Below are 11,974 nucleotides of genomic sequence, written 5' to 3'. Positions count from 1 at the left end.
GTTGGAACTCACTTGTGTTAGTGATCGTGATGTGGTAGAAGAATTTGGTTCATGTAGCATAGGGAAATTTTTTGTTTTTGTTTTTTTATTTTAAATTGGTTCATTTAGCATTTACAACTTCACAAAGATTGTTTAAGCAAACTTCAAATTAATTTACAAAACTAAAAAGATATCCATATAGCACATAGATTCAATCGTTCTCATCAACGCTTTTGATGAAAACTTTCTCTATGAAGCTTCATCTAGATTAATGGATTTTCAATCTTACTCATGTAATTGTTAGTTTAAAATAAAATTGAAATTTTTTCAAAGAACATTAAATTAATTTAGGAGAAGTTCTTCGATAAAATAGTATTAGTGCGGCTCTTTGTTGGCCATATTTGTCTAGTGTAATTGCAATCAGGCCAGTTGATTAAGACAGTGAGTCTATCGCCTTGCACTAAGTTTGAATAGTTTTAGATTATCGCTGATATAAAATAATAAATAAAAATATTTGACCTTAAATTGGCATTTTATTAAGGTAGGAAACCAATGAACATTGGCCGAAAAAAAAAGAAGGGAAAGTTAAAAAAGTGCCCTTTTTAGCAGAACAAAATAACTAGCCGTTGGAGATGAAGGAAAGGAAGGTTAAGATAAAAGAAGGCGGCCACACCGTCATTGCAACGTTCGAAAATTTTGAATACCCACCGAACGCCCTTTATGCGACGTCGTTTAGGTCACGCTCACAACGTTTTAAACCAAACTCTCAAGCCCTTCTTCCACATCCCGTATCTCTCTCTCTCTCTAAAGTTCTCAGAAAAAGGGAAAGAAGGAAAACCCTTCTCTCTCTCTCTCTCTCTCTCTCTCTCTCTCTCTCTCTAAAGCTCACTGTGTTTTTGGAATCCTTGGGTTTCTCTCGTCTTGATTTGGGTTTTTAAATCTAAATCTCTGTGTTTCCAAAACAAAGAGAAAGAGAAGATAAAGGATATGGCTGCTGTGAACCAAGATAACACTCTAGTAGTGGCCACAACCACTGCTCCCTCAAACTCAAAGCAATCTCAGCCGCGAGCAAAGACCGTTGATTCTCAGTCTGTTCTCAAAAGGTACATCTTCATCTTACTTGACTTAATTTTGCTTTCTGGGTTTTGATTTTTTGTTTTACTTTCTTGGTTATCAGAATTTCTGGGTTTTGTTTTCTTACCCCAGATTTTCACTTTTTCGATTTAAAGAAAAACAGTTTCTTTTTGTTTGGGGATTCTGTTTCTCAGATAATTTATTTTAATAGATTCCCTTTATTTTCATTAAGTTTCTTTTGTTTCTTCTGATAATTGGAGGTTTTCAAGGTTTCTTGGTTATGAATCTTTGATAATTGGTGGTTTACAATGTTTCTCACCCTGTTGTTTTCTTGTGTTTTTAATTGCTCGCTGAACAGGCTGCAATCTGAGTTGATGGCCTTAATGGTAAGACACCAAGACTCGTTCTTTTCCCTTTGTTTCTTGTTTAGATCCTGAAAATCCTGATTAAATGAAACCAAATCATGTTGATTAAAAGAAACCAAAGCATATTTTCTCAGAAACCCCCATGTCTCAGTTGAGTCTCTTTCCAATAATTTTTGTTAGGGTTATTTGGTTACTTGGGTTTTGCCTAAGAGTTTGTTTTTTCTTCAATATTGAATTATAGATGAGTGGGGATTCTGGGATATCTGCCTTCCCTGAAGAAGACAACATATTCTGCTGGAAAGGGACAATCATTGGAAGCAAAGATACAGTGTTTGAAGGGACAGAATACAGACTATCCCTTACCTTTCCCAATGACTATCCATTCAAACCTCCAAAGGTCAAGTTTGAGACTCTCTGCTTTCATCCCAATGTGGATCTGGTTGGCAACATTTGCTTGGATATTCTTCAGGTACTTGTAGTTTCATAATGTCATTTGAAAAGTCCAATAATAAACAAGCTACCAAACTTTTTACATATAATGTAACTTTTCCTTTGAATTAATTGCAGGATAAATGGTCATCTGCTTATGATGTGAGAACCATTCTCTTATCCATCCAGAGTCTGCTTGGAGGTAATCACTTTCTCAGTTGAACCATGGAACTGTTAGCATTTCTTCAAGGTGTAGAATACTTATGGAATTTTGATTTTGTTTATTTCAATCACAGAACCAAACATCAGCTCACCTTTGAACAACCAAGCAGCACAACTTTGGAGCAATCAAGATGGTAAATACTGGGTTTCCTTTTGCTTATTTGTTTTACTCAAGTCTGCTAAAGTTGTGCTATAATGAGAAGTGTCTGAGTAATGCTTTGTCCGTCGCTTGCAGATTATAGGAAGATGGTGGAGAAGTTGTACAAATCTCCAAAAGCTTAATTGAGATGACAATATAATTTCTCAGATTAGGAGTTGAGCGATTGTAGAAGAAGAAGCCTCTCTAATTTGGATGAGAGGATGGATTTGTGCTTTTCTTTCAGAATGTTCCATTAATTCCTTGATTTGTTCTTGTTGTGTTCTCTGTTTACAGATGAGATGTTTCATAGTCATTGTTAATTGAAGGATGTAGACAATTGTCGTCAAAATTCAGAGTTAAAGATTGTCTTTCTCCCTAAACTAATACTTGACAAGCCAAAAGAAAAACCATTAGACCTCTAATTATGGCCTAAAAAATGTCAAGTTAAGAAGAACACAGGAAACAATTACAACATGTCCATGGGTCACGCTAAGAACACAATAATACCTTCTCAAATGCAACAATCAAGTTATCCCCTTGCAGTTGAAAGGGACTATCCACGCTAAGAACACAATACCTTATCAAAAATATCGATAAACAGCCACCAACTCATCTCCCGAATAAGGACATCCTTGACTAACATTTTCTCCATTTCTTGCTTTACTTTTTGAAGTCCATTTGCCATGCTTTCCGAAATTCTCATAGTGCAGCTGTGATATTGCCAGGGATGAAAGCACAGGGAAGAGAAGGTGTTGTGTTGGAAGAAGGAAACAGAGGTTATTAGATTGGAGGGGTGTAAGCGCGGGAATTTTGGCTATTACCAAAAGACTAAAACCCTTCTCAATGATGTTTTAAATCTAAAGCGTACATGGCATTTAATGGTCACAAATAGAAGTTCGCATCCACTCCGGGCACTTGGACTTTGCAATAGAGAAAGTCCCGTCTTGCAAATCCTGCACCGGGGAAGCAATGGAAAACGGAATCTTGAAAGAGTTTGTAGTCCTAGTCTTAGGGCACAAATAAGAAAGAAACTAATAATATTCAAATCACATCTCTCTACGGGTGTGGCTCCATTCAAATAATTAAAATGAGAAATATTGAGCAGCCCACAAGTTTTTTTTTTTTTTTTTTTTTTTTGGGTGGAACCTGAAAATCAATACCAAGGCGCAAATAGGAGGGGAATTAGGAGGGGACTACAAGCACGCATACATAACAGCCAAGGACCAAACAAGACACAAGTTAAAGTAGAAATGCCAGATAAAGAAAAGAAACAGACCGTGCCATAGATGGGCAGAGGACGTCGAAATCTGATCTAGAAATCTGATCTAGCATTCCTCAAGCGCTGTGAATTGGGGGGGGCAAGGAAGACCATCTTTGTCCAAGATTCCAATCAAAGAGGATGGGGGTCGGTTGACCCAAATAGAAAGGCTCATATGGCCTCTTTGGAATCAGATTCAATGACTACTCTAGTGTGCCCTTGTTGGATAGCCAAAACTGCATCCTTCCAATCAGGCTCATAGATGCGTTTTTTTTTTTTTGGAGGACCCTTCCTATTGAGAGGGACGATAGCATACTAAACTCACACACACTACACGGATGTTAGGAGTCGAACCTAGGACCTTGCCTGAGGGAGTAAATACTTCAAACCACTACACTAGTGGGTCCTTTGCGTAAATAAGTTATATTAAAATATTATGAGTGCAGCTATTTCCACCCATATTAGGATTACAAAGGGTAAATTTGTTTTAAAATTTTCAAAATAAGGTAGATGGGGATATAGGAGAGGGGGTGGAAATAGGACAGTGACTAAACTTTTCATTTGTTCTTTTCACAAATTTTCCCGAATAAAACCCGTATGTATTTTATTTGTACTTTTCCCGTTCTGTATACAAGAAGGAGGGGACTTATCACAGACTCATTGCCATAAGAGTTCAAACTTGAGACCACTAGTGTTGTCCGAATTTTAGGTCAATTAGATACAATCTATTTGTACCTAGCACTGAAACTTTAAGTAATCTTTCTCAAGTAGCAGCAGAGCAAGATTTGTGGCCAAGTGGAGTAGAAAATAGAGCCAACATTAAGGGTATGTTTGGGGTCCTTTTGAAAGGGCCAAAAGCGCTTAGCAGAAAAACTTGAAAGTGCTTCTAGATCATAAAAGTGCTTTTCTATGCTTCTCCACGAATCACTTCCCAATGCTTTTCCCAAAAAACCTTTGGATCAACAAATTTTGTTGATGTTCTAAGAGAAGTGTTTCTTTAAAAAACGCTTATAAATGGAAGTGCTTATATGAAGCACTTGGATTTCCAATTAACGTTATTTGATGTTCTACTAATAAGGGGTTTCTGAAAAAGCACTTATAAATAGTTGTTCTTCCTACAGAAGCTTGGTGCATACAACATTACGATGAATCAAAGAGGGTCAAAATAATAGAAAAAATCACTTTTCTAAAACTGTTTAACCATTACGATTAACATCAACCTAAAATCTCAAATACCATATGAAACCAACAAGTAGCATGCATCTAAACTAATCAGTGTCACACAAACTTCTCTCCGTATGCTCTTATTTCGTAAACCCAGATTCTTTCTTTGATTCAGCTATCAGATTGATTGGGTCGAAAGCCTACATATTATGTTTGATGATGTCAGCTGCCTTAAGTTGAGATGGACAAATTCCTTTATCTCCAACCTCCACTGTAGGTACAAATTCCTATGGCTTTGGTGATGTGAGCTGCCTCAAGTTGTATTTGGCCAACTCCTTGTACTTGTCAACAACACCGATCAAGCAAATAGTCTGTCAATCAAAACAAAATTAGATTTTGACTTCATCCGAGGCAACAAGAACGATCCTATATATAATTAACCACCAGCCTAAAGACAAGCAACTTTTTATGATAATGCTTCTTTCATCCATGTCTATATTTCAAGGTCAATGCACAATGTACTCTACCCATTACTTTGCAGGAGGGCAGATCTGAACATTAGTACAATAGACTCCAGATGGGAACTAACTATTAACCAAATACACACAAAAGATAGAAATGATAGGATGAACAGTGACACCCAGTATATAAAAGTGAAAAGTAAAACGGAAAACACTGAGTATCGCACTTGGTGTGAAGATCATTAACAAGAGAAAATGAATCTCTTGGTGGCAGAAAGGACTTACAGGAAAGAAAAAATATAAATCCAAAGACCTGTTGAGACCCATTGAGAGACACAATGAATTGGAAAATGGTGACGACGGAAGAGAAATATGCGCATATTTTCAGCTTTGAAAGGAAAAAAAACTTTCTTACCTTCACAATTTCAACAACAATGGTCTTATCAGGATTATTAAGGTCAACTTTGTGAGGTCCAGGCACGGATTTTGCCACTGCATTTATGATTTTCATCCTGTCAATACCAGTATTTGCACGGGCTTCATACAGGACTGCAAACTGAATGGAAGTGTAGCAAAATCAGAAAGCATCCTAAGATATCTGAAAGATTAAAGTTCTGTTTATGTGGGTCAAACAACTCATAACCTTATAACAATAATGTAGTGGTAATAATAAATAACACTTTTTTAAAAAAAAAAAGAAAAAAAAAAAGAGAGGAAAACATGTCAAAAATATAGAAAAGCTCATCATATTTTTCCACTTCATTAACAAATCGTTGCTGGCTGCATTAAGAAGTAGATACAGCTTTTTCATCACAGACTAGTAAGTTGTAAGTCTTTGTGTCATATCACTTAAGGTAGTTTTTAAAACTAAATAAAAATTGATTTTTCATGAAAAGAGAGATGTGAATTTCTTTTTTAGTTAATAAGAAGACGAGATGAGGATTGATGACTTATATTACCTTCTGAGGATTCTGAGTTTCCACTGGAAAGTGCTGTGCAAGAAGTGGTTTGATTGCTCTTGAAATATCCTCTTCAGAAGAATAGCACGCTACTTCAATAGGCAATACTCTTAAGATAAACCTATATTATGCAAGTGTAAACACCCAGTTTGAGATGTCCTCCATACGCGTTCTTTGTATAAATAACCTAACAAGAAATATACAAACCTGGACATGTGTCTCCTGGTTGCAGCAGCAGATGCCATCATATGCTGCACTATATCCTTTGGGCTAGGATCTCCATCTCTCTTCCGCATTTGAACAAAGACAACACCATTGCAACCAGAATCAAGGCTGATAAAGCGCCTCTGTAAAATAATCCAACATTGGGATGAGGAAAAAATCATGAAAGCAGACACCATTCCCTTTAAACCGGTAGCAAGGGGAGTTGAATCAACCATGTAGCATACTCACCAAGATATCAGAAGAAATATGCTAATAAAATTAATGAAAACACAATGCAACCACATCTGTAACCAACTCAAAACCACCCAAGAGTTAAAATACGCTGATCACATTGATAAATGACATAGAGCCTTGGCCAAGTATATTTACTAGCATTGATAAAACTATTCACCAAGTTGATTCAATAAAACTTGTTACTCTGACCATTAGACTGCTTAGGTGATATTCTGATGCCAGCTTTACCCTTCATTGTCATAAATACTTTGTCTTATGGACTTAACAATTAGAACAGGTCACTCTTGCACAAGAAACAATCCTCAACCAAAAAGTCCAACGCATAAAAAATTAAGCTAAAGCCAATTTTGTGAAAAAGATGGGAAGAAACATGACACAACCCCTGGAAAAAAAAAACAAAAAACAAAAAAACAAGAAAGCATCACCAACCTGGCAGAAAACAGAACAATAACCAACGCCAAACTAGAATAGAGAGGTCAAGAAAGAGCAACTAAATCCATGTTTAAAAGAAAAAAGTCATGAAATGTTGAAGAAACCAAAGTTGTCCCATAAGCAGTCATCCAACCCTGCCTCAAGCGGCCCCTTTCCATCCATACCACTCAAAAATTCACAATCATAATGCATCTCCAGAAATGCTTTGCTTTCTCCCACCACCAAAAGCACAAAAAACTCTCTCTACAAGTGAAGAGATACAGGAGGAGGGTCCCAACTAAAACTAGCCAGGAAAAGATTATGCCACAAATGAGGGAAATGAAGGAAGCAATGGTCATACTAACTAAAGATAATGAACAATAAAAATTCAGTATGCCAAAGTTATTACTGAAAAAATCAGGGTCGTGGGATGAAAATTTGGCAGGTTGGATGGTAAGATATTCTAGGGACAGAACAGTACTCCTTAGATATTAAATTCAATAAATCAAGTACACACATGCTCTTATAAAGCCCAAACCTATACTTAGAGAAATTTCCAGTACCCATTCATAAACCTGGGAAAATGAAGAAAGAGATGGTAATACTAACTAAAGATTGGGACAGAAAAGAACTCCTTAGACATTAATTTCAATTAATTAAGTCTAAATGGTGTTCAAATGCATGCCCTTAAAAGGACCCAAACCTTAATCTAGAGAAATTTCCAGTACCCATTCATAAACCTGGGTGGGTTAGCAAGTTCTGGTAGGAAATTCCATCCCTTCTCTGGTATTACTTTTAAAGAGAAAATTAAAAGTATTTAGTACTGAATCAATAGAGAAAAAGGAAAGTATAAAAATTATTCAAACAAGTACCACTCAAACTGATACTTTACACTTGGGTATTCACATTTGTAACAAAACCAATCACAAACACAATCCTAATGTGAATAGTGAAACAAATTGAAATATTATAGAGTTCATTAATCCTGGTCAATTTTCATTATGATAATCAATTCATTTGAAAATTAAGCATTTGCAAAGCAGATATTGACATAATCAACTGTGGTTCATTTAACAAATTGTCAAAATTTAATTTTTTAAAACAAATTTATAACTTTAACCCATATTGAAAGTTAGCATTAAGATCTCAAAGCCCTAAAATTAAGGCAAGTTTCCTGACCTTGGTAATAGATAAAATAATGATGTCAATGTCATGGCCACAGAAAGTAACACTAAAGTGTATCCAGTCCGAAGGTGTGTTCAAATATTTCTTTTTGTGATTATGATCGCGCATGTTACATGCACGAAAGAATAGAAAGCCATCTTTTTTCCCTTGACACAGTTTGGAATATCACGGTACCCACAATGGTTTTCATTGTCCTTTTTTTTCTTTTCAGATCAATGTAAATAACATTCAAAATTATTCTAAGCAAATGTTATCTAATTATAGCTTGGAGGACCATCATGCTTTGCATATTCTTAAGACATATTGAGTGCCACAAAAATGCAAAGAAGCAAGTGAAATTGATACCTCTTGTAAAGATAAACTTTGACAGAGAAAGGTTTGTGTGCATACAAGACAGTGGAAAACGACAATGGTATTGGCCACACAAAAAACAAATATCTAAACACGACAACAGTGTAGTGCATGACATATGCACTTGCAGAAAGCAAATAGATGTGTTAAATATAAAACAGTAATTGCAAATTAAAGATACACATTGAATTGTTGAAAAAAATAATAATACTATCATATGCTAGTGTAATGCAAAAGAAAAAGACAAGTAGGTAAACAGAAGAAGTCATAATCATTCCAACCACGAGCTAAATAACCTTAACCAGTAGAGGGGACACGATGCAATCAAAACTCTAAAAAAGCAGAATGCTTGCTAGCTAAATTTCTAATTCAGACAGAATGAGGTTTGGCATCCACACAAACTTTTCTTTGTTTTGGTCAATTTATCCACACAATCTTGATTCAAAAGAAAAGGAACATAACACAAATACACACAAGCATGCACAATCTAATCATATATATTAGAAGATTATAGAAGGTCACCTTGTTCTTATCTCCCAGTTCTTGAAGCTCAGCTTCAATAAGCTTATCAATGGACTTCTCTTCCACTTCATATGGGATCGTACATTTTGATGAATTTGTTCCTAGACATTGTTTCTTTGCTGGTGGCTCCTCAGCTTCATTTGCTGAAATTTCCTTACTAACATTGTCCTCTTTATTGTCTTTAATCTTTTCCTCTGTTTTATTTCCATCGCATCCATCATCTTTATTATGGTGATCTGATTTCTCAGTTTCTGCATTATCTTGACTAGCATCATCTTTCTTCTGGTGATCTGATTTTTCAGTTGTTGCATTATCTTGACTAGCATCATCTTTCTTCTGGTGATCTGATTTCTCAGTTATCGCATTATCATGACTACCATCATCTTTCTTCTGGTGATCTGATTTCTCAGTTGTTGGATTATCATGACTACCATCATCTCCACGAGTATCAGATTTATTCTCTTCATCCACCCCATTTTCTTGTTCTTCTTCTGCCTTGTCCTCTCCCGCCTGTTTGTTTTCATGATCATCATCATCATCACTACTAGAAGAATCAGAATATGAAAATTTAATCTTCTTATTTGAAGGTTTGTGTTCCTCAGAAAGCTTTAATCCTGAACCTTTCCCATGGACTAGCTCTTCATAAAACTGCAAGACAAACCAAACAACCCAACATATAAGTTTCTCACGTAAAACAGCCAAGAAATAAATAAACAGTCCAGAACGCCATCTCTTAATTTTAAGAGCATTCAACGCTTTGAATATTTGTCAACCAATAAATAACAAAAACTGAATTATCCTGTTAAATCCAAACAAAGAAAAAACTAAAATAGGCTTTCTCTGTACCAGTAAAGGTATTCTTTAACAGAAGATGTAGATATGTACATAATTCAGTTTTTGTTATTTATATATATGGAAAAGTTTTCTCAATACATTTACAAATTGAACTCCTATTTATTTTTTATCTGAACAAGAAAGAAGAACATCAGTTCTCAGACAAAGAAGATTTCTGAAGCTTCACCATGCAAATAAGAGATTTCCTATGGTCCACATAATTAAGTAATTATTCAATGGTACCTCGTGTAATAACAAAAAAATGTAACAGAGGAACCAGCAGATTCTTTTACAGAACAACGCTTAAATATTGACCCTCTTGGTCCTGTCAGTTCCAATATTCAGCTTGAACTTTACTCCATAGGTGCATGTGGAAGGACTCTAGGAACTACGGCAAATCTTATGGCTATGAAAGATCAGAATTCCAGAACGAAAAAGGCAAACGGAAAAGAAATGAAAGCAGCAACTATAAACAAAAACCCAGATAAAAAGTATCAAGAAACTAGAACATAGGAAAAATACCTATGGGACATTAGCAACTATAGTATCAATAAGCAACAATAAGCAACAATACGCAAAACCCAGATAGAATATTGGCAACCAGAAATGAAAAAGATCATATATTTGAAGAAAAAGAAATGAGGAAAAAAAGACAAAAAAAGCGAAGAGAGCAATACAGAGTCAATAACGTTAATGGCCTCATTAGAGGCTTGGCGTTCCCTGCCACCATCACAAGTAATAAAGAAGCCTTGCACTCCAGGGTGTAATGGGTACGACCCTTTCTTCTTCACCGCTTTCTGAACATAAAAAATACAACAAGCAGTCTATAAGAAGTAAGAACAGCGAGTTGAGAGAAATAAGAATTCAACTTTTCAAAGATTCTAAATTTCTCAGAGAGAGAGAGAGAGAGAGAGAGAGAGAGAGAGAGAGAGAACCAACGTTGTAAGGGAGATACCGTTGCTTCCCCTTCTTGGACTTATTGGCTGCGGAAGTGGACTTGGATTTGCTATCTGTCGCCATTTTTGAGTTTCAGAGCAAAGAGGAGTTCGAGCACTTTTCTACGAGCAGGGCGATGTGATACTGGCCTTAAAACCACGCGTGTTTTGTTTTCATTTTTTTTAATCGGTAAAATAAAGGTAATTAAGATCAATGTCACGGCCCGAGGATCTTGCCTGCTGGGCTTTGAGAATCTGTGTTAATGTTAGCTTGTTGTCTTTGGGCCTAAGCTCGTTCTCTCCAAGCTACTCGTCTTGGTGGGTTCAATAACGCCTTCTGCAACTCATTTGGCCCAAAACATAAATTTTTCCCTGCTAAAAAGTAACTATTTGAGTTTTGCCCAGACTCAAATTGTTTTTTCCCCAACCCTTCAGACTCAAATTTTACGTCGACAACTTTATTAAATTATTTAAGAATTGTTTAAGTCTAATTTTCCTTTGATGAATAACTTTTCTTCATTTAATCTTTTTAAATAACTTCATCATTTATTTTTTTTAACAATTTAACGTATAAAAATTGAAATTTTATTTGAGAAATAGGCGGATACTTATAGTGTTTTGAGTGAGTTTTGGGGTTGGATATAATTTAAATTAATTTAAAATATTATTTAACTGTTGGATTTAAATTTCAGTTGTTCGATCTTCTTTTTTTTTTCCCATTAAAATAGCTTGAATTTAATATGGATCGTTGTTTTGGGTTCTTGTTGGAATATAAATTTAAATATAAATTTTTTTTAAAAAAAAAGTGATGCGACAGCTTCTACAGCAACAGCAGCGCAACATCTAGCGCCCTATTGATTCCTTCTTGCGCATGGGCTGCATCAGCCTTGAATGTGCTCCATCAAAAACTTTTCTAGTCCAGTCAATAGCAGGACTGGTATTTGGCTCCAAGTTTGAGTTTTTAAAATTTTGGCCCCCCTACTTTTCTTGGGTTGGGAGAGGAATTGAGCTAAATTTTGGAATTTTTTGGTTTGTCCTCATTGGTTGGAGATGGCCTAAGGAAGTCTTTCAATCGTCTACCAACATTTTTCTCAAAAACAAAGAGATTGTTTTTCCTCAAATTGAAAATTTGGAATCTATCTAATTAACTACCATGTTGACCCAAATTGCTAGTAAAACACGATGATCAAATTGGTGAAAATAAATTCACAATGACCAAAATTGAGG

The 11,974-nt window shown here is 35.6% G+C and overlaps 2 protein-coding genes across 2 annotated transcripts; one reads left to right on the top strand and one right to left on the bottom strand.

Moving 5' to 3' along the window:
* Positions 1 to 649: 649 nt before the first annotated feature.
* On the top strand, positions 650 to 2,557 carry LOC117624819 (ubiquitin-conjugating enzyme E2 19-like). Its single transcript, XM_034356280.1, has 6 exons — positions 650 to 1,082; positions 1,412 to 1,439; positions 1,660 to 1,887; positions 1,986 to 2,049; positions 2,144 to 2,203; positions 2,305 to 2,557. Exons 1-6 carry the CDS (start codon positions 967 to 969, stop codon positions 2,349 to 2,351), a joined length of 543 nt encoding a protein of 180 aa, XP_034212171.1. The 5' UTR covers positions 650 to 966; the 3' UTR covers positions 2,352 to 2,557.
* Positions 2,558 to 4,547: 1,990 nt separating this feature from the next.
* Positions 4,548 to 10,900, bottom strand: LOC117626407 (dentin sialophosphoprotein). The gene is made up of 7 exons (XM_034358084.1): positions 10,752 to 10,900; positions 10,490 to 10,609; positions 8,979 to 9,626; positions 6,258 to 6,397; positions 6,051 to 6,171; positions 5,507 to 5,647; positions 4,548 to 5,001 (listed from the first exon to the last, which is right to left on the bottom strand). Exons 1-7 carry the CDS (start codon positions 10,830 to 10,832, stop codon positions 4,918 to 4,920), a joined length of 1,335 nt encoding a protein of 444 aa, XP_034213975.1. The 5' UTR covers positions 10,833 to 10,900; the 3' UTR covers positions 4,548 to 4,917.
* Positions 10,901 to 11,974: the final 1,074 nt, after the last annotated feature.

The sequence above is a fragment of the Prunus dulcis genome, chromosome 4 (genome assembly GCF_902201215.1).
Source record: "Prunus dulcis chromosome 4, ALMONDv2, whole genome shotgun sequence".
Classification (NCBI taxonomy): domain Eukaryota; kingdom Viridiplantae; phylum Streptophyta; class Magnoliopsida; order Rosales; family Rosaceae; genus Prunus; species Prunus dulcis.
This window is presented reverse-complemented; position numbering and strand designations above follow the sequence as displayed.

Coding starts and splice junctions, on each gene's coding strand:
- LOC117624819 (XM_034356280.1), top strand. CDS start 967: ATGGCTGCTGTGAACCAAGATAACACTCTAGTAGTGGCCACAACCACT. Junction 1,083..1,411: donor TCTCAGTCTGTTCTCAAAAG/GTACATCTTCAT, acceptor CTCGCTGAACAG/GCTGCAATCTGAGTTGATGG. Junction 1,440..1,659: donor CTGAGTTGATGGCCTTAATG/GTAAGACACCAA, acceptor ATTGAATTATAG/ATGAGTGGGGATTCTGGGAT.
- LOC117626407 (XM_034358084.1), bottom strand. CDS start 10,832: ATGGCGACAGATAGCAAATCCAAGTCCACTTCCGCAGCCAATAAGTCC. Junction 9,627..10,489: donor CCATTAACGTTATTGACTCT/GTATTGCTCTCT, acceptor TTTGTCTTGCAG/TTTTATGAAGAGCTAGTCCA. Junction 5,648..6,050: donor AAACTCAGAATCCTCAGAAG/GTAATATAAGTC, acceptor ACTTCCATTCAG/TTTGCAGTCCTGTATGAAGC.